The sequence below is a fragment of the Vipera ursinii genome, assembly GCF_947247035.1.
Source record: "Vipera ursinii genome assembly, chromosome: 6".
NCBI classification, from domain to species: Eukaryota; Metazoa; Chordata; class Lepidosauria; order Squamata; family Viperidae; genus Vipera; species Vipera ursinii.
Genome location: NC_139515.1, coordinates 330145 through 352678, shown reverse-complemented (window position 1 = coordinate 352678; position 22534 = coordinate 330145). Strand labels below are relative to the sequence as shown.

Genomic DNA, 22534 nt, shown 5'->3' with positions numbered 1-22534 from the left:
CCCCACAGAAGCCCAGAGGGAAAAGCTGTGGACGTGCTGAGGCCTTGTGACTCTGTCATCAAAATTCTGCCCTAATGGACTGCCAAAGGAAGTTTAAAAAATAAAATAAAAACAAAGACTAGATTAACAAGGTGAATGTTCAGGTGGGCAGAGAATCCAGGATTTTCCCAGACTGTTGATGAACTCCATCACGTTGCTCATTGTCCATGCCACAAGCGCAAAGATTTCACCAAAGATTTTCATCTCCCATCCCAAGAATATCATTGCATGAATCAACCATAGAATTCATCAACAGCGCAGAAGCTTCCCACTAAAAAGGCACTCCCAATTCCAAAAGGTAGATTTTGATAGGAATCCATGATGGTTCTGCAACCCAAGACTGAGTCTGTCCTGCGTGTATTAATCTGCAGTGTTTAGTTTGCCTTAGCCAAGTAAAATAATCCAGAGAAATGGATTAGTTATCAGATCCTCCAGGAACCTGTTGTTTTTCAAGCAGAACAGCGATTAAGCCAAGCTGAGCGGGTCCCTTAATCTGCCCCTTATGCAATGCAATGAGAATGCTGTGGAATTTTTCCCTCCACCCCCCCAGGGATGGGTGAAATATAGTGAAGCATGATAAACTCAAGAAGATTATTTCACAGAGCACTCCTAACAATACTTTTTGAGGGAAACATGACGATACTGTTTCATAATGCCCTTTCAGGGCAAGTATTCCAAACATTTGCTTTTATTTGCTAATGTTACTTCCTGAACAAATAAACATGGGGAACTCCTACTGCATTTATTTCCTTCAGATCAAACACTGATCATTAAAACATTCTTGGAATAGTTCTCGTTAAGGTGCTCAAGAAGTAGAAAAGCTTGTAGGATGGAGCTGCTCAAAACCTTTTGCTGAAGGCCAGGTTGCGCAATGCGGTTAGTTGACAACTTGATGCAAGCCAACGGTCTCACCTCATGGCATTGCCTCGTGCCTGGAGGCTGAGATCCTGAAACTGAAAAATAGGGAGCAGTGGGAAATTGGGAGGAAGGATGGAGTATTTGAGTCAAAATCTGAGACATGGTAACTAGCTTTTCAATATGTTTTTAGCTGCTTGGATTGCATGTTAACACTATATTTGAAGTGTTTGTGGTAGAGGGCTTAAAGGTTGTCATGATATATTCACCGCAAGTAACCCTGAAAAATAATTGTTTAGAAAAATGACAGACAAATCCCTAATGAATATATGCAAAAAAAGCCACAGTTCAAATGAAATGGCTTGCTAAGATCTCCTCTAGAAGCTAATCTATGTATAAAACAGAACAGAAGGCAATAATCTGGCAATAATCTCTCGGTGGTCATTCCAGGGATCTCCTGGAACCTGCCCATTTTCCATTCCTTTCTTCTCCTGCCTTCAACCTTGCCAAGCAGAGTGGGCATCTTCCAGGTTCGTCGTCTGCTTCCATCCCCAGCCAAGAGTATGTGAAGTTTTCTTCCTCCCCTCCCTTCAAGGGAGTGTCAGCCATTCTTTGTCCCATGACTGGTCCTTCTTGCAGGTCACCGCACACTCAGTAACGACCTGTAAGTGTCTGCCTTCTTTCTTTTTCTACTTGCTTCTGGAAAACTCCCTGTTCAACTACTCTGTTTTGCTTGCTGCCAGATTTGGCTCCTTTGCATCGAAATGTCTTCTGGCTCACGCTGAATTAAGTCTGGGGTATCAAGCCAGAAGCTTATTTCACTAGGTAGGGCCTGTTCTCTGCTCTGTTACTACTCATAGGATCCAAGGGAATCTGGTAGCATCAGAGAAATAAATTTTTATTAAAGATAGAAACTTAAGTCTTGCAATAAAATCTGTTAGTCTGAAACAGTGCTATGAATCTGCTTCTGAATTTTGTTTGCCATAGACCAGGGGTCTTCAAATTTGGCCGTTTGATGACTTGCAGACTTCAGCTCCCAGAATGCCTGGCTGAGGAATTCTGGCAGTTGAAGTCCACAAGTCATCAAAGGGCCAAGTTTGAAGACCCCTGCCATAGACTAACATGGCTCTCCTACAGTTTTCACCCTGAGCTCTTTTGACAGGCATTTGTTCTTCCACTTGTTCCTTGTAAGTCATAAAACAATTTCAGTTGGTCCTTGGGGTATAGTTCTTGAAAAATGTGCTTAATTTACTGAAGTTGGTTGCTAAATTTATGCATTGATTTCAATCTGCAGCAAGTCCTTCCTAAGCCCATCCTAACAGTATTTGCCTTAAACATTTTAGTCTATTTTTAACCCTTCAAAGGTACAGACAGTCAAGCTGGCAGCGCACAATGCTTTAGCATTAAATTCACCGAAAGGGAAATTTAGGATGAGATCTTTCAGCAAGTAAATCCCACCCTAATCTTTCTTCTGCCCCCAACATCCAGGCGGATTTTAGTCTCATGTCAAATTTCCAAAATAAGTGGAATTTTGAGGTTGACCCACTGATTGGGTGGTCAGTTCACCACAAAGCTTTCTCTGACAATTGAATAAATTTGTCACAAGGGGGAACAGGCCTGGTCAAGGGGCAGAACCTCTGACCTCCTGATCTTACTGCATGTGTAATTCACTCAAGCATTAGTTTGATCCACTTGAAGGGAGGTTCAAGGCTACAAGACCTGGTTTAAAGTGGAGATATTATGATTGTGTTCCTGCCGTTACATCTAAAATAAGAGAAGAAGCTTGTGAAATTCCCAAATTTGTCTGTTCTGCTTATAACATCCCTACACATCAAAAAAAAGTTTTCATATCCTTGGTTCAGAAGCTAAAGTTTATGAAGGGGTAGCTATCTGGGAAATATCTGCAGCCTGTCTGTACCCCTGTTGTTCTAATGTCTGCAACAACTTTTTACTAAAAATGTGAAGTCCCTGAGAATCCCAAACAAATTCCTTGCAAGGAAAATGCCTACTGCCTCTCTATTTGTTTCAGATCCCAACAGATTCCATTGTACAGATAGTGCTTGACTTATAACCATTCATTTAGCAACTGTTCAAAGTTACAGTGACACTGAAAAATGACGTACGACTAGTACTCACACTTTAAATTGTCATGTGATGAAGATTTGTGACCAAAAATCCTGGGGTCGCGTGATTACCATTTGCGACCTTCTCAGCTGGCTTCCGACAAGCAAAGTCAATTTGGAAAGCTGGATTTACTTAATGACTGTATCATTCACTTAACAACTGCAGTGATTCATAAACTGGATGCAACTCACTTAACAACTGCCTTGCTTAACAAGAGAAATTCAAGCCCTACTTGTCGTAAGTTGATGGCTACCTGCATCTAGATAACTCTGCTGTGCTACACCAGCTGTGATTTTACACACAACGTACTGGGGGGCTTCACTTACCCAGTGGGGTTTTGATCATGCAATTGCAGCCCTCATCCTGAGTTTTTTCAGCCCCCTTGCAAATACCTCTGAATGTAACCACGTCAAGGGAAGCGCTCCTTACTGGTGTTTGTTAGCATTGCCTAGAAAGAGGACAGTTCTTGGCAGCCAAGCATCATCCCAGTAATATTTCAGGGCTTAATTTTTGGAATTTATTACTGAAGAGATTGCATCTTGCTGGCCAAAAGAGAAGGGACTTTTCAGAGACTTCAATTTTACATAGCGAAACTTAAGTCAGTTCTCTAGTATTTTGGTTTCTCTAGCCAGACTGCATTCCTTAAGGTCCCTCTTCTTCCTCTGAACACGTCTTTTCTGCCTAAAGCGTCCTCCTCTCCCCACCACGGGCAAAGCGTCAAAAGGTTTCAGTCTTCGGCTGTCTTCCCTCAAGGTGATGTTTCCAGAGAGACCCTTGCCTTCTCCAGCCAGTCTCTTAGGTCTTATTTCAGGGTAATTCATCTCATGTCAGCCGGTTTCATAATGTAGCCCGCAGATTATGCCCGAGAACAGTAGTTTTAAGGGGAAACCTCAAGACTGCAAGCAGAAAAAGAAGCTACGAGACAGGCTACGGGAGAGTGGAAGCTGCCCGCTTGGTGGAATGCCATCTGTTGCCTTAGAGCTTTCCCAAGTTGTAGGACTCAACGTGGTTGGTGCAAATGAAAATGAACCTTAGGAAGACACCTCCTCCCTCCACTTAACTGGCAACTTCATCCAAACTGGGGAGAAAAAGAAGAAAGAAATAAGGGGCAAGTCAAATGGTTGACAAATCTGTTTTTTTAAGAAGGAAAAAAATATCTCCTTCCCAAATATACTTTTTGTGTCAGTTGTTGATTGATTTACCAGTTATTCAGGGTGCATGGACTGTGTCAAGTTTCATATCAACAGGCCGGATTCCTTGTTCAGTCAGCTTCTTGCTGTTTTATTTCTCCAAAACAAAAAAAGGAGAAAGAAGGGGACTCTCTTTCTAGTCCAGTTGAGCAGGTATGGCTGCCTCGAATATTGTTCCTCTCAAGCCTCCTTCGCGGTCCAAGTGGGGCTGCCGTGTCTGGCACCTTCTGGAGCTGCAGCCTGGCTCCAGGAAGAGCAAGGATAGATATATGCAGTGAGGGAAATGATGCACGGTGCGGGGGGGGGGGGCAGCGAGAATACCTCACAGTAAGGACCCCAAGTTAAAGGCGGCCCATTTAGCTCCGGCCGAGAGGCTGCGGCAAAAACGGTGTGCGGCCCGAGGCGGTGGGTGTCCTGTCCCTTTGGGAAATCCATGTGGATTATGGCCCAGCTGGAGTGGGGGATAATCTTCAAAGGCAGCCCCCCCACTGAGCACATGATGGCCGGGGCTGGGGTGTCTGGAGGCTACCCAGGCAGAAGAAATGGGGCATCCCTAGTTAGAGGATTAAGGTTGCAAGCTCGTTTAGCAGGTGGAAGGGGGGGGAAGGACCCACGGCTCAACTTTTTCTTGGAGAATTGAGCCCCCCCCACCCCCGAAATGACACTTTCATGGCTGCACACTGCAAAGGCACCTGAGGGGAAGTTAAAATGGAGGCAGAGCAGCATAATTGAAGGCCCAGCCCTGTTTTACCTGTGGGACTGTTGATGTGAGGGAATCGTAAGTAAAGCATGCCTCTGGTTTAAAATAAATCAGCCAGCTGAAGAAACAACAGGCACATCAGATCAATTTGTGTCACAGCCAATGTAAAGATCCAACATAGCTGCAATCTATATTTTTTTTGAAGGGTGAGGAAAATGTTTGAGGCTGGGAAGCATCGTTAGAAAAGTAGTTCTAGTCACAGCCTGAGGCGGTGCAGTCCTCTCCCTTGGCCGAGGCGCTTCAGGTGCAGAGCCCGAGGCCGACCAGCCTCCCAGGGACCCTCCAGAAATGCTAGGACGCCCCCCCCAAAACCTCAGACATCTTACACATCAGATAAGGAAGCATCTCCACCTGCAATGCTACAGTGATTTCTTTCTGTTTACTTGTATCCCTGTGAAGATTCGTGGCGTATATAGGCAATCCCCCGCTTACGACCACAGTTGAGCCCCAAATTTTGGTTACTAAGTTGCTAAGTGAATTTTGCCCCATTGTACGACTTTTCTTGCATCAGTTGTTAAGTGAATCACTGCAGCGGATAAGTTAGTAACCCGGTTAGTAAGTGAATCTGGCTTCCTCATTGACTTTGCTTGTCAGAAGGTCGCAAAAGGGTGACTGCGTGATCCTGGGACACAGCGACGGTCATAAATATGAACTAGTTGCCAAGCATCCAAATTTTAATCACCCAGCCATGGGGGTGCCGCAGCAGTCATAAGTGTGAAAAACGCTCATAAAACAATTTTTTTCAGCGCTGTTGTAACTTTGGACGGTCACTAAGTGGACTCTTGTATGTTGAGGACTACCTGTAAATATTAAGGCCTCTCTCTCGAGTCAAGTTTTACAAATTGTACGACTGACCCACTTATACCTTAATGAGGTTCTAAAAAACTGGGGGCAAATGACGAAAGCGCCTCCGGTCATTGCAAGGCAAGCTTTGCCCTCTTGGGATGCGCGTCTTGAGACCACATTATCAGCCCTGCAAAACTGACAGGGCAAGGGTGCCCTTTTCAACGACAACATGGAACGACAGAATCTTGAAGCGTCTTTTTGTCAGCCCACCCCTCCCAAGAACCAAGAAAGACACGTAGAATTATTTCCCAGCAGTTTCCTTTATTGTTCCTCACCTATAGACAGAAGTCTTGCCAAGTAAAGCAACTGCTTGTATCCCTGGGAATTGCTAGGAAGGAGCCATCTTAACAATCGTTCTCTCAACCGAATGACCTGAACTTCACTGCTTCTTGGCCTTCTGCAATGCAGCCCCTCCCTCCCTCCTGGGAATCCAGACTACGTTCCACCACACGCCTGATTCTCGTTGTCCTCACTTATAATAAGCAAAAGAACATAGGATAATAGGGTCGGAGGGGCCCCTGGAGGCCCTCTAGTCCAGGGGCCCCCAACCCTTGGGCCGCAGCCCCATTACCGCAGGAAAGCGTCAGGCGAGCATGTGTGTGCATGCTGCTCCCCTCGCCCGAGCAGCGGGCTCTTGTGCTTATCCCCGCAACTTCCTTCAACTTCCTCCTCCTGTTTTCCCACAACAACCACCCTGTGAGGTGCGTTGGGCTGAGAGTGACAGGCCCAAAGTCACCCAGTTGGCTTTCATGGGACTAGAACTAGAAACCGGGACTAGAACTCACCATCTCCAGGTTTCTAGCCTGGGCCCTTCACAGACTCAAATCCTGGGCTCTAGGCTATTTTGAAAATTAAAACATATCCCACAAAAGGTTCATCACGCCCCTTCCGTCTTATTGCCAAGGAAATCTATGGCAGCAGCAAGCTCAGCTCAACTCGTGGCTTTTTCTGCATTCAGAGAAGCCCCCCCCCAACCCAATCCCCTCTCTGCCCTGAACTGCCTTCTCCCCAGATGTGGAAAGAGGCCGTCGCTGCGCATTCTTCCTACAACGCTGGTTTTTATGGCAATCCAGTGGAAGTAGAAGTGCTGGAAGAGGCCGCCTACTTACCGGGAGGCTCCTCCTGGGCGCATTAGAGACGACTGGGCTTAAGAGGAGGATGATCCTGAGGTGTCTTAACATGCACCGAAAGCAGGTGGAAGCCTCGGGGGGGGGGCTGGCAGCTGCTCAGGCACCTCGAGATCTTTGCCAAGCTCGGGTGGGGCAGAGGCTCAGGCCAAGGTTTCTATTCCTGTCAACCACAATTTTCTCGCTTGTATTTGTTTTCCTGAGCAGAGTGACGGCCTGCATCCACGGGCTGCAGGAGGAGGGTTTTCTTGCTGGGAGGGCACTTTTCTCTCCCCCCCCCGTCCTCTTCCTAGTCCTGCATCAGGGGAGGGGGAGGAGGAGGGGGGTCCCCGACAGCTTCGCAAATGAGGAAGCTGCCCCCAAACTGGGTTGACACGGCTTCAGGAAGGAAACAGAGGGTCAGAGCTGCTCGGTCACTGGTGGGCTGAAAAGGGGGGAAAGAACGAGGTTGCTCTTCTGCGGCCCCCCCTTATTTCCCCCCTTGGACAGAGCCCGCAAGTGCTTTGAACACCCCAGTTCCCATCCCTCGCTGGTCATGTCCCCATCGACCTTCTCCCATATCTCATTCCAGGTTGGCAAGCACTTCAGGAAGAACTACGGGCAGTCCTCGGCTTACAACAGGTTTTTGTAGTGACCGTTTGAAGTTACAACAGCACTAAAAAAAGGAACTTAAGATCGTTTTTTCAAACTTGCAACCATTACAGCATCCCCACATGGGCCATGTGATGAAAGTTCAGATGCTTTACTGCTGATCCATGACCACCGCGGGGTCCCTGGGGGGTCACGCGGTCCCCTTTTGCGACCTTCTGGCATACAAAGCCAATGGGGAAGCCAGAGTCACTTAACAACCGTGTTACTAACTCAACAGTCGCAGTGATTCATTTAACAACTAAGGCCATAGTGGTAAAATGGGGCAAAACTCACTGAACAACTGTCTCGCTTAGCAACAGAAATTTTGGGCTCAGTTATGGTCGTACATCGAGGACTACCTATACTGTGTGAAGCTGGTGGAGATGTTGGTAGGGAGGAGAAGTCACCGCTCCAACATCCAAAGGGGAAGTCTAGCTATGTGTCTGACCTTGAGGACGGGTGGCAGTGCAGCATCCTTGGGTTTGCTGTTTTACAATAAGGCAGAGAGCGGATTTTCTGGGCAGATGTTCATCACCCGGCCTTGGGGGTTGAGACTCGGCCATCAAAGCCGTCCTCCTTTCACAGGCATCGCAGTTGCCCAGTTACAGCCACCAGATTGACCTTGTTACCCACAGGGGGGCCCCTTGTCCCCACCTCCAGTCTGAAGTCAGCGTGGTGGCAGGGGGGAAAAACAGTGAAGAAGGAGACCCTGTAGAGCAGGGATACCCAACCCCCCCTCCCCCCCGGTCCACGCACCGGCACCAGAAACCGGCGGGTAACATGTAATTCGCGGGATGCTGGCAGCATGTGAACCCACGCCACCCACACCCACACCACCCCGGTCTGCAGAACAACCTCTCTCCGCAGACCCCGGGGCCTGCAAGGTTGGGTGTCGCTGTTGCAGAGGGTATCAGTCGGGAGAGATAAGATTAAAAAGCTTCTCTGAAGACGAGAACTTTAATGCAATATAAGCATTACAAAGCCAGCATGTTTTATGGATGTTGCTCATATCCTGTGGTTAGTTCTATCCTGAATGTCCAGCCATTTTCTGCATCTTGTATAAAATACTTTCTGTCTTCCTAAGAGAAGGCTCTAAATTCCGGATTAAATTTCAAAGATGAAGTCAACTCCATAAGGGTCGGTTTTTCCCACACAAAAATGCAAAGCTTCCATAAGTAGCGATTTTTTTTCACCCTTTCGCTCCAAAGATTGCTCCTTAGAAAAGTATGACAGCTTTGTCTGAGACAGTAGATTCCCTATACACCACAGCTCCATTCTTGTGTGTCAAATTGTATATTCCTGACTCTAAAATTGCTTCCCAGACTGTGCTCCTTCAAAGCTATGAACAACATTCTGTAATGGGTAACATGTAATGTGGACTTCTGAGGATTTTTGTGGGTGAACGCATCCAGAAACAAGTACAAAGTCAGTGTGGAAATGGTGGGTTGCTTTTGGGTGCATGTCGGGACACCGGTCCACGCCTGTCTTTCCCCAAACAACCCATTTTGGCACCAAGCAGGGCACTTTGACTCATGTGGGTGGACCTCTTGTCTTCAGAGAAAACAGTGTGAAAGATGGTGGGGGTCTGCTCTTCCTAGTGCCACCAACAGCCTCAAGATTGCAGATGAACTTTGTTGAATAAGATTATCTCGGGAAATACAATGAGTGCTTCTGTAGGTGGTTCAGGCCAAGAATCAAAACCTAGGGTACACTTTGACACAACCAGTGACAATTTGTGAGCAGTTTTCTCCAAATCTACCCCTTGGATGTGTTCCTTAAAGTAGATTCCGCCTCTCTGGAAATGCAGTGATGAGTGGTGGTTATGCGGGCAAATAATGATTCTAGGCAATTTGCTTTGTTTGTGTCCAGTTGCATGATTGATGTGTCCATTCCCTTCTCTCCCATCATAGCTTGTGTCTGCATCTCTAGCGCGTGGTCCAGAAGACCACCATGCCCATAAAACCTAGGAGGAGTTTTGATCCCACTGTTGTAGCTGCCATCTCAACTTTTTTGACTGTGCCCTCCAGAACACTTTGCTGAAGGAACTGGACGTTTCGCCGTGTGGCACAGGTTTACTCGAGAAGCTTGGGAAAAGCACGGCCATTTGTTATGGGGTGCCTTTCATCCATTGACCTAGTTAGGGAATGTGTGTAGAGAATTGCTGACTTGTATGAGTAGTGCAGCACATTCATTGTTAGTTTTTACAAAATCATGGATGCCTTCCTTCTGCTTCAGAGAACTCTTGAAAGAGAATTATACTTCCAAAATGTGTTGGGTTCTAAGGAAACTAATTTTACTAGAGAATCGTTTTTTGACCTTTCCCGTCTCAGTGTCTACTTTTTGTCTTCACATGGTTTAATCTATCCAGCTTCTGAGTTAATGTGTGGAGAAAGAACTTAGTGGACACTTTGGCCCTTATTTCAATTTGCATGACATTTGGATAAATACACTTAAATGAAGATCTCAAATGCTGTGACTGGAGGCGTTCAGCTTCCCTCATTCGCACTGAGGCAATTTGTCCACTTCTGTCCTTAGCTGTCTCACTGAGGATCTACGAGGAGATGACGATATTTGACTACGGTGGCCTTAACCATTTCATCTTAGCAAAGAGAAAAAAATAATAATTCATCGGTGATGAGGATTGGATGCCTTTGGGGGATTCATAAGCTCGGTGACAAGCTATATAGCTTGCTGCCTCTGATTCAGGAACCTTCTCACAGTTGAGGGCCTCCTCCTCCTCCTCCTTCACGAAGCCATCCGGTCTACTTTTGAAGCATTCCAGCTGGCTGCCGTGAGCACAACCACTGGCGGGGAACCCAGGATTGTTCACAGGGATGGGTGTCAGAATCTGCACAACGGAGGGCGTGGCACGATGCAGATTCTGCTCCCCTTAAAGATATCCCGGAGGAAATTCCTTTGCTGAACCCTCCATATTTTAGTTTTGGGGAAGTCCCGAAGTGTGCCATTTGGATGTAAACTCGGGATATGTGCTGAATTGGTGCAAAGTGCCTTTCAGGTTGGATATCAGATTAGTGGGGGGAAATTGTGGAAGGGCCTCCAGCTCTGACAGCCATATTTTATGGTGAGGGCCACTAAATGGACTCTGGCCTGATGGATCTGTGTCCACGTTATAAAGCCCTCAAGGGCATGGACAAAGAGGCTCTTCCTTTGGTGCTAGGCTGCTACCTGTGAAACTTTTAGACAGCCCAAACTGTCCTCAATCATAATTACTGCTTAGTTGATTACAGAATAAGAGACTAACAGAGTTGGAAGGGACCTTGGAGGTCATCTACTCCAACCCCCTGCTCAGGCAGGAAACCCCTATACCATTCCAGACAAATGGCTGTCCAGTCTCTTCTTAAAAACTTCCAGTGTTGGAGCACTCACAGCTTCTGGAGGCAGGTTGTCCCACTGGTTAATTGTTCTCACTGTCAGGAAATTTCTCCTTAATTCCAGGTTGCTTCTCTCCTTGATGAGTTTCCGTGGGTTGCTGCCTGTCCTGCCTTCAGGGGCTTTGAAGGACAGCTTGACACCCCCCCTCTTCTTCTTTGCGGCAAATAGTAAAAGGTCGTTTGATTTTCAAAATATCAACAACATCTACATTTCAATTCCTTCTCATTTTACAGATTGTTCCAGGTGTGGTTTAGATTTTTCACATCACAAGTGAGACTAGGGTTAGTAGCTGAGACCCTAATTGTCCCTGTGGCTGAAGAGAACCACAAAGAATTGCACTGCTTTGCGGGAAGACTGTGGTAGGTTGTAAATGCCAAATAATTAAAGGATGCAAATAAACAAATTATGCAATTCAAATGGCTGATTTTTGACAGTCAAAATGCTTCGTGCTCCACAGCCTGGCTATCTGACTAAGCGCCTCTTTTCTCGTGTCTCCCTGAAGAAAGAGAGATCCTGAGCTTAGGCAAAACAGAATCCATAGGTAGAAACTACAAGGATACCATACAAGTGACTCAGTTGTGTAATTTGTATCAGTCACATTATGCTGTAATTTTCCTCTCCTCTTTCCTGGAGATCCACTTCATTCTTTTGGGACCTTTATGACTCTGTAGGGTTCTCAGAGACTACGCAGAAATAGTTGTGTCGTTGCCTTCCCTAATTCTTTAAGCTTCTAGGCTGTAGCTCATCTCATCCTAGAGACTCGAATTCATTTACGTCAACTGTGTTATTCTTTATTGTCTCCTTGTCATTGCTAAAAGCCCTGATCTTACTGCAATGACCAAGTACTCACAGAGAGAAGACAGACATGAAGTACCAGTTAAGAAGTTCTTCCCTCCTTAACACCCAGAAGTGTTATAGCTTCTTTCTCTCTTCTGCGTAGCCAGAGTCCCTTTTCTGTTTTGTTGTTGTTGTTGTTGTTGTTGTTGTTTGGGGTCTTTTTCGTGATCCTCTGCTCATTCTGCATCTTCCGATCCGGTCCGCCATGTTTCTGGGCTCTGCCTTGCATGCTACTTTGATTAGAGGGCCTCTTCCCAGTGCCTGCAACTGGTGAGCTTGGATAGGGAGTGCAGAGGCAGAGCCAACACTGTGGCCAAGGGTGTCTCCCAAGGCTGAGATTCAAAAGATGTCAAGATGGCAGCCGTGATTGAAGTCACAACACATTTTAAAAATGGAGCAGGGCTTCAATCACAGGGTCACAACTGCCACCTTGAATTTTATTTATTTTTTTTACATCTGCACAGACGGTCCTGCCCCACCCCAGCAAATTCTTTGATTTCCTTTTCATCATTGCTTCAACTGCGGTGATAGTTTGAAGACTGAATTAGAGAATATTGAGAACAACAATATACATGCAGATGAAGTCAAATGCCAAATGTATTCCTGCCAATTTTCAGTGATGTATAGATGCTCAAAAACATTTAACTTAGGAATTCTTAATTAAATAAACCATCCAGTAGTGAGATTGTGTTTCAGATGTGTCAAAGCATCACGGCAAACTACATGGCAGCTCTTTTGCACAAAGATTCCATTATACATGTTGTTGTTATTTTAATCAACCCTTGTAGAAGAGGTTTTTAAAGCCGTGTCAAGGGATTTGAGTGTTCTGTTAATGAGATCTGTGCATGGCTAACTTCCTTCCATCTATGCCTGGTACGCATTCTCTGCCAGCAGTGATTGAAGCTTTCTGATAGGCAAATAGACGGAGAAAAGGAGGCATCTCCCGCTAATCCCTCAAAAACCCAGTCCGTGCACCTGCTGAAAGGAGGCATCAATATTCTGTCTCGGTGACCCCAGAAGAGCCCGCAGGCCAGTCACTGCCTGGGTTCTGTGCTCCCCGGGCCAGAATTCCACTCTAGTCATCGTTGTGGTTGTCAGTGGTACTTCTCCAATATCTCAGCCTGAGATCCTGTTAATCAAAAATTCTTGAGGTTGAACCCAAGATCTTCCGGATTTAAAGAATGTGGTCCTCATATTATGAAGCTTTCATCCTTTCCTACAGTATACAAGAGTAGCCTGTTATTACTGTTTTGATCTGATAAATTTTACATTTGTGATAGTCACCGTGGGGAAAATGCTCTCCTCTTCATCATCATCCATCTCCAGCTTTTCATACCTTCATCCAGATCTCTGATGCCAGTTTGTAAACCACGCGCCCCGGGTCACATTCACATTCATCCATCTAACCCCAGGCCCCAAACATCTGGGCTTCATTCGTTGGTCAAAATGATGGGATTTCAGCTTTGATGCGCTGCTCAGTGGTGACTGTAACAGAAGGGAGGTGAATAACTTCTTCATCAGGAATCCATCTGAAGAATTGAAGTAGGCGAGCAAATATTGATAAGGCTAACAAAGAAGAAAGCTAATGGAAGGACAAGTGCATATCTACATATATTTATTTTTCCCCGCTCCCCACTCCCTCTCCCTCCCTCTCTGTCTCTCTCCATCCCCAAGTAGTAATTAATTTTCTTTTTTCAAGGAATTACATCAATCCAGTATCAGTGATGAAGCGATTGGTGACTTAAGCAAGTAGACAGATAATTCTTAGACTGGAGCAGGGAGTAAATCTTTCTTGGAGTCCATCTGAGGTCCTGGTGATTTGGGGGACATCTACAGTATGTAGTTTTCTTGCAAGAATATGGAAGTGGTCTTGATTTTTCCTGATCTCCCCTGTAAACTCTAACCATATCTGATCATGCTTAGCTTTTGGAGACCAGCTAAGACCTCACTCTACAAGCTGCTACTTAACCAGACATTGTTGTCCCTGCTCTTTAGAACACCAGGGACATTAACAGTGAAAAGCAGCTCTTGAACTTAACCTGGAGACCGTGATCTGCACCCGGGACACTGACTAAGAGCAGGTACCTGATTGTTCCAAGGAGAGTGGGTGGAGGAATTTGCCCCTGAAGCCCGTTGCTTGCCTTCTGAGGCTCCTGGACATGCTTCAGATACTTGCTGTACACAGCAAGTTCTGTTCTAATTTGATGGCTGCCTTCCCTCCAGCAGCTCTTTCAAGGCCGTGCCTTGCCTGAATCGCTGCATTCCATCGTGGTTTTGTACGTGAGCCATCTTGAAATGTTCTCCGTTGGCATTTCTTATTAAGAGAGTTAATCAGCAAATATTATGTTCACATTACATTCGTCACTAAGATAGGCGGTGCAGTTATGTTTTGTACAGAGCTGTGATGTTTTGGCATTTGATCCGCTTGCATAAAGAAGTCACAACATTTATTCTCTGCTAATCGCTGAAATTAGGTAGGAAGCTGGATGTGCTCTAGAGCAGACATGTCAAACACAAGGCCCGGGGGCCGGATGCGGCCCGCAAAGTAGTTTCATGCGGCCCGCGAAGCCATCCTGGAAACAGTGAGGGAACGGCCCCCACTGCCTTGGCCCTGGCCCAGAGACCCTCCTTCTGCCAGAGACCCTCAGATCTGTCCCACTCCTGCCCAGGCCCCCATAGGCACCCTTGATGCAAACGATGTAGAGCTGGCCACGCCCACCCAGCAGGCCACACGCACTCTAGCCACGCCCACCCAGTAGGCCACGCCCACCCTGGCCACACCCACCCGGCCCCCTGAGGGCAACTGCAATGCTGATGCGGCCCTCAATGAAATTGAGTTTGACACCCCTGCTCTAGAGGTTGGGAGGCTGGGTGGGAGGGAGGTATAAGAGCCAAAGGCAGAGGAATCCCAGGTCCAAGGAGATTCTGTTATGAAAATGAAAAGATAGACAATCCTTCTGCCTATTACACCTTTTTCAGGAAAGTTTGGCATTATTTCCCTGGTTCTAAATCTACTGTCACTTCAGCAGGGATTTGTCTCGGATACTTCTAAGGACTGGAGCTTTTTGCCTCTCCTTAGGTTTCAGCAAAATCCTGAGGCTTTTAGGCAACTAACAACAACAATAGTATCTTCACTGTCCCTTGTGACAGTCTGTAACTCTTCTGTGGACATTCCCACAATCTTCTTGATCCTGTATATCAGCCATATCAGTTGTGTCTCCCTTCTTCTCCTTCCTCAATTTTGTCAGGCACTGTGTTTTTGCTGATTCAAGTCCTTGCTAGGATGACACAAAAGTCTGCTTCATGACAGAGAACCAAACTACAGCCCTGCTTAATCAGCAGAAGAGTCCTGCTAGCCCAGCATCTTGTTTCCAAGAATTAGCTTCCCCTTTGCCAGGAGCATTGTGGGATTCAGACCCACAACCTTATAAATTGGAGGTAAATGAACTGAGGAGGGATCCCGCTGGGAGCCAAGAAGCTGAATGCCGTTTTGGATCTGTTCATGCCTGGGACAATGTACCACAGTATGCACAGGGTTTAATGGAAATTATAAATGTGTCCGTTACAATTACTGAAAATGCTTCTTTGACTAAACATTTGGGATACTTTTCTGGACTGCTGCAAACCATTTTCCAGGTCTGAAGAATCTGACTCTGAAATTTATGCTTATGAGCTCCTATTAATCATTCACCACTTCATGTTTATAATAATGAGCATGAATGTTGGTCAAATAAAGTCATTCCCTGCTTTGTGTGTGTGTGTGTGTGTGTGTGTGCGTGCTGTGGTTTAAAATTAGAAGGGACGAACTGCAGTTGTCCTGTATTTTGCAGCCAGGCTCAGCCAAACCCCTCCATACTCAACGTAAACTTCAGCTACGACGGTTTCCAAAAATCCAAATCTAAGTTTAATACCTATTTCTCGCACCTCCTCACTTCCTTGTTTTATGAAAGTGCCAACATTTTGTGAGACAGATGGCACGCATGCTAAGTCTGGTCCAAGAGAACCAGGCATTGTGGAAAGTCACACAAGGTCTCCAGCTCCACTGCCAGAAGAAAGAGGTTGAGATAAGTGAGTGTAATTATAGGAGCCATTTTACAGCCCGTTCCCTCCTACTGTGGGCCATCGCCTTCCCCAGCCAGCTTCTCTAGCGAGGACACAGAAGGAAGGGCTTCCCTGAGTTCTCACGCTGCTCTTCTGCTTTCCTCCAGAGCCTTGTCATCGGTGGTGGCTTTGGGAGCAAACATCATCTGCAACAAGATCCCAGGCTTGGCGCCCCGGCAGCGAGCCATCTGCCAGAGCCGCCCGGATGCCATCATAGTCATTGGAGAAGGGGCCCAGATGGGAATCAATGAATGTCAGTACCAGTTCCGGCATGGCAGGTGGAACTGCTCGGCACTGGGAGAGAAGACCGTCTTCGGTCAAGAGCTTCGAGTAGGTAAGGCTCTCTGCAAAGCAATGCTCTGCATTTTGCAATTTTGTCTTCTGCCTTCCTCTCCACAGCAAGTTTTTTTTAAAAGTCATTTTATAAGACACACAACACAGTATGTTTTCTTCTCTGCCTCTCCTTCCTTCCTTCCTTCCTTCCTTCCTTCCTTCCTTCCTTCCTTCCTTCCTTCCTTCCTTCCTCCCTCCCTCCCTCCCTCCCTCCCTCCCTCCCTCCCTGCCAGATAAGTAGAGATGATTTTTGGATCCAGTACAATATATGCATGCTTAGTTAGATCAGTTTTACAAAATTAGAGATTGATCGCAATGAATTCCCCCCTCAACAAAGTTCTCGGATGTAACAATCTCATATCCAAGGTTGAGAGGTAGGCCATCACCCTTATCAATTCATGTTTATGATAGGCCACTGCAAAAACCTTTTACTTTTCCCCATTATTATTCTGTAGCAGGATAACGAAAGATGTAAGACAAAAATAGCATATTCATTTCAGAGATATTTCCTTACCTAAACAGAGAATCAGCATGACCACAGGCGGGCAAAAATGCAGTGGGACTTGGAGCAATTTCTGACTTCCTGTAGGCTTCTCCATGGACATCAGTTGTGGGAAGCTGGCCGGAAGCACTAGAAATCATGGTTATCCTTAACTGCAGTTGCCCAACCAGCTAATACAACCGGCCTGAAAATCCTTGCAATTTCAATATCGGGTGTAATGATTCCCAGATTTTGGACTCTGCACAAGGGGCCTTTGTGGGAAAGAACGGAACAATCCCACCCCTCTCTCTTTGTATGTTCAATGCATGTATGATACATGTAGAAAAGGGGGCAGGGCTTGATGACCTGGTTGCAGCTGCATCGAAGAGCCGTGGTGGCGCAGTGGTTAGTATGCAGCACTGCAGGCGAATTCTGCTGACTGCCGACTGCCAGCAGTTCAGCGAATCTCACCAGCTCAAGGTCGACCCAGCCTTCCGTCCCTCCGAGGTCGGTAAAAATGGGGACCCAGATGGTTGAGGGGGGGGGCATAGGCTGGCTCTGTAAACCACTTAGAGAGGGCTGTCAAGCACCGAGAAGTGATATATAAGTCTAAGTGCTATTGCTGTTGCATCTTGACTCTCTTAAGTCCCACACCTCTGTGGGCATCCCCACAGAGTGTTAGGGTGTTGGGTCTTCCCTTACCGAAACAGCACCAGATATAGAATTTAGGAAGAAACAATGCCCACCCCATCTTCACACAACAGCTGTCAACACCTTTTTGCCAGGGTAAGGGTATTTGGAATAATAGGAAATAGGGGATGATACCAACAGGCTACGGTGGTAAATCAGATACGAGAAACAATAGTAGCCCTGGACATTGCTATCTGTTTGCATCTGCTTGAAATTATTTTTCAAACCTGGTGGGGTGAGAAATCACAGTCCATCTTCTGCTTTAAGGGGGATAAATGGGTTGGGGTTTTTTTGCCATTATTTACTGGTATATATTATTCATACCTTGCGTCTTTACTGTATTATTTAGAGTAGAATAGATGAGGAACTTTTTATTAATGGCAGTGAATCCACAAACAAACCTTCAAACCTGCATTTGAATTCAGTGTTTTGGTGGGTGTTGCTTGTTCATTTTAAGCATCTGTTCGGTTGCCTCCATCCCTCACCGCAACAGCCTGAGGTAAAACATGGTTTGTGGCTTTCATGACCTCATCAAGGAGAAGCCACGCCTGCCCCATACATGAGAAAGCGGCAGAGCAGAGATTAAGATTAAATACATTTGGAATTTGGTGGCCGCACCGTCTCACCGTCCATTTTGTGCAGAAAAAATTTGAACCTTTGGGACTGTTTTGCATCTGGATTTGTGCCTAGTCTTTTCATTCTCTTGTTTTTATACGACTCGAACGGCCAGATCCTTGCTTTTGAAAAGAAAAACTGAAATCTTTAGGACACAGACTTGCCCAATGACATAAAATGGGTGGTCCTCAGCTTACAACAGATCATTTAGTGACCATTCAAAGTGATTTATGACAGCTTTTCACCCTTACGACCTTTGCAGCATCCCCATGATCACATGATCAAAATTTGGATGTTTGGTAACTTATATTTATGACGGTCGCAGTGTCCCGGGGTCACGTGATCCCCTTTGGTAACCTTCTGACAAGCAAAGCCAGATTCACTTTACAACTGTGTTACTAACTTAACAACTGCAGTGGCAAGAAAGGTCGTAAAATGGGGCAAAACTCACTTAAATGTCTCACTTAGTGACAGAAATTTTGGGCTCCATTATGGTCGTAAGTTGAGGACTACCTATATCCTTTTTCTATACCTGCATCTGTACAGTGGTTTTAATATCCTTACTCTTTGGCTCCATTTATTAAAGTGAAGGAGGAAGAGAGAGAGATCTTAAACCAAGTTTGACAGTTTTGATAAATGAGAAATGATTTTACCTTTAAAATTATTATTCATGCTAGGGTTCTGCCCGTTCCTTTGTCTCACATTACATACCAGTGGCATTGATATTTAACTGTGGATAAATACCATTAATGTCAAGTTAATGCTATGCTTATTTATTGCAAAATATATTTATTTCCATTATGGGAAAGCTACCTTGAGGATATCTTTTCAATCCAATAAAAACATCGGGAATGTTAAGAAAGCTGGAAATAATTTGAGAGAGAGAGAGAGACAGGCAGACAGAAAAGAGAACAATCTGGATAATTTTTAAACGTGAGGCAGAAGCGCACTCTGTTGTTTTCTAAGTACTAAGAAAGTATATTTTGAATTGTACTGAAATTGAATCACAGAAGGCCAGGCTGTGAATATTTGTCCCTATAAATATCTTACTGTTGATGAGTAATCAAATGTTTTTCTGCAGGGAAATTTTGAGCGAGGAAGCACTTTTCAACAAGAAAATACAGAGGGATATTTTTATTAATGTACTTATATTTTAATGCACAATTGTTTTATAATGTTGTTACAAAACAGCAGTTTATATAATGGTGTATTCCAATCAAGTATAATGTTGTAGTGTAACATATAAGTCTAAACATCATTTTTCAAATTTGACAACTAGAAAATGTCTGGATTTCAATGTGCTGGCTGGGGAATTCTGGGAATTGAAGTCCAGGCATGTTGAAGTTGCTAAGTTTGAAAATCATGGCTCTAAAATAAAACACGCAACAGTATTAATTTCCACGTGGGTCTTCTAGCACACAACTGAACCAAAGGATATGTGGGTCACATGGAGGTCCTGGAGGTCCTTCAAATAATCTTGTGCGTACGTAATGGGCTAAGATGCGGCAAGACTCTAAATTTGTCCTGGTGTGTGTGGGGTCCTTGGTGCTCTCTGAGCTTGGTTGCTTGCTTGCAGATGTTTCATTATCCCAACTAGGTAACCTCATCAATTCAGCTCTGAGTTACAAATGTTCTCTGCTATTGTCCTGGTGTATTTCATGGATTCTCAGCGGATGAATGATCAGTGAGAAAAAGCACACGAACAGCTATATTCTAGAGACCCTTCAAGAAGCAGAGTGAGATCTGGCAGAGGTGTCCACAGGAGAGGTAAACAAGTCAAGAGGATGACCGCTGTGGATCCAACACCTGCCCTTTTCACATGCACCTTTGTGGGTCCCTAATGTCTGAAAAAGCTGGGCTGGCCCCCCCAGTCCTGATGGAGCTCTTGAGGTGATTTTGATCCACCAGAAACTCATTCAGTGCGTGAGGATGTTTCAGATGGGGGGGCTACCAAGGAGGCTTTGGGCGAGCAGGGCTCATTCCCAGCGCTCCTTTAGTGAATTGAAGCCTTTTATAAAATAAGGAGATCTTTCAAATATGGCTGCCACCCAAAGGGAGGAGCATATTCTGAAGAAAGATGATTAAAGACCTGGAGACCAAAAAAATATGAAGAACGGTTGCAGGATTTCCACAACCTGCAACCGTTGTGAAAGAGAAAAGAAGGACTGGGGGTCACATGAAAGCGGTCTTTCCGTATTTGAGGGGCTGCTACAAAGAGGAGTGGATCAACCTATTTTCCAAAGCACCAGAGGGCAGAAAAAGAAGCAATGGATGGAAACTAATCAAGGAGAGAAGCAACTTGGAATTAAGGAGAATCTGACAGTGAGGAAAATTAACCGGTGGAACAGCTTGCCACCAGAAGGTGTGGATTCTTCATCACTGGAAAAGAGACTGGACAGCCACTTGTCTCAAATTGTATGGTGTCTCCCCCTTGAGCAGGGGGTTGCACAAGAAGACCTCCAAGGTCCCTTCCAGTTATATTCTAATTGATTGATTGATTGATTTTCCGAAAGAAATGGTTAAATCCCAGGTAGGTAAGTGTCCTATGGATTGGGCTACAGTCTCCAGGATCCCAACTTGGTCATTCAGTAGCCTGGAGGTTCTGGAAACTGAAGTGCAGGCACTCAAAGAACATGTGGTCAGGAAGAGTTGGATCAGACTGCACACGGCATTTGCTTTAGAGATACGTCCTTCATTAAGAAGATTCCTTCTACCACATTATACCATTCATCCCTTTAGCTAAGGATAATCAAACGTGACTGAAACCTTTAGAGGAATCAAACTGATCTGCATTTTGGTACAGACAAGTCTTGACTAATGCACTAATATTTATTTATTTATTTTATTATTTATTTTATTACATTTATATACCGCCCTTTCCCTGAGGACTCAGGGCGGTTTACAGGAAATTAAAAACCAACAATACAAAAGTTAAAACCAATTTAAAAAAGATTAAACTTAACCCTGTGCAATTAAAACCCCGATTAAAATAAATTACTCCTCAGCCTGGGCCCGAGAGCTCGAAGAGCCAGGTCTTCAGGCCCCGGCGGAATGAACGGAGGTCGGGGGCAGTCCTCAGCTCCACTGGCAGCTGGTTCCGGAGGGCAGGCACCCCCACTGAGAAGGCCCTATCCCTGGGTGTCACCCACCGGCAATCTCTTACCGGTGGGACCCTGAGCAACATTGAATTGGAGCAACATTTTTTGGTCTTGGCATTGCTCTGAACCTAGCCATGTAATTCCCCCATCTGGAAATCTATTCAAAATTGCTGGGAAATTGCATTGAGGGGGAAATTCCAGCAGGAGTGTGCAGGAGCTGCAGGGGAATAATATTAATTGTGGGGTGAGAAGTGATAAAAGGTCTTCTTAGATAAAACCATAAGCAAACTATATTGCAAGCCAACAGACAACAAGCCTTGTTTTTCAGTTTACCAAAGTGCGACAGTGCCAGATTACCGCAATCCCCAAATTCTAGAGATGTATCTCAGAATTCACAGCAGCTAAGCGGTTTCTGCCACATGCCACCAGGCACCCGATTGCCAGAAAGAGGCTAAGATCCATCGTGTGAAAGAACTCCCAGTCCTACTCTGTCATTGCTATGAAGCTGTAAATCAGCAGAAAGCAATATAAGCCGTGGAATTATTGTCCAACAGCTTAGCAGCTGGGGGCGGGGGGAGGCTGACTGTGTAGCTCTGCAGACAGAAGCCAAGCTCAGGGTGATGTTTTCCGTGATAAGATAAAGAGAAGAAGGTTACTTGCTACTGCGGGAGGGGAGGAAAGCTCACCAAGGCCTTGGCTGGGCACAGTAATAAAAGCTCCAGATTCCGGCTTGCATCTAGCTGCATCGTTGCAGCCACCTGAAGAAGGGTTTTCCTTCCTCCAGGCTGCTGGAGTTTCAAGTGACACGTCCCTCTGAACCCCGTGGGCGCGTTTATGGAGCCGCAAGGTCAGCCAGGAAGCTGCCTCTCCACATTCCATTGAGATCTCTCTCTCTCTCTCTCTCTCTCTCTCTCTCTCTCTCTCTCTCTCTCTCTCTCTCTCTCTCTCTCTTTCTTCTTCTTCTTCTTCTTCTTCTTCTTCTTCTTCTTCTTCTTCTTCTTCTTCTTCTTCTTCTTCTTCTTCTTCTTCTTCTTCTTCTTCTTCTTCTTCTTCTTCTTCTTCCCCTCCTCATTTGCAGGGTCTTTCAACGTCTCCTCATTTCTGACTGCCTGTAGTTTGCAGCTCAACAGCAATGCTAACCTCACGGCTACTCCTTGCAAGGCACCTTTTCTGTTGGGACGCCTCTATTCCAGCATTTATTTGGGGATCAGCAAGACCCCCCCTAACGGGTTGTGCGGAGGCTTCGGCCCACCGTCTAGGAGCGCCTATTGTCCAGTCGGACTACATAGGCAGTCCTCGACTTACATGGATGACCGTCACATTTGGGGATCCAAGAGCCCCGGTAGAAGAGTCAAGACAGGCTCTTTTCCTCCTAAGGCTCCCGTCAGGCCAGTGTCAGCTCCCCTAAACGGCTT

At 45.7% G+C, this 22534-nt stretch overlaps 1 protein-coding gene across 1 annotated transcript in view; it reads left to right on the top strand.

Annotated features, from left to right (window-relative positions):
* The window catches only part of WNT7B (Wnt family member 7B), a 90386-nt gene that overhangs the window by 46496 nt on the left and 21356 nt on the right, over positions 1-22534 (top strand). The window contains exon 2 of the mRNA XM_083365904.1: positions 16010-16236. Coding sequence (XP_083222030.1) covers positions 16010-16236 — 227 coding nt within the window. The remainder of the gene's footprint in view (positions 1-16009; positions 16237-22534) is intronic.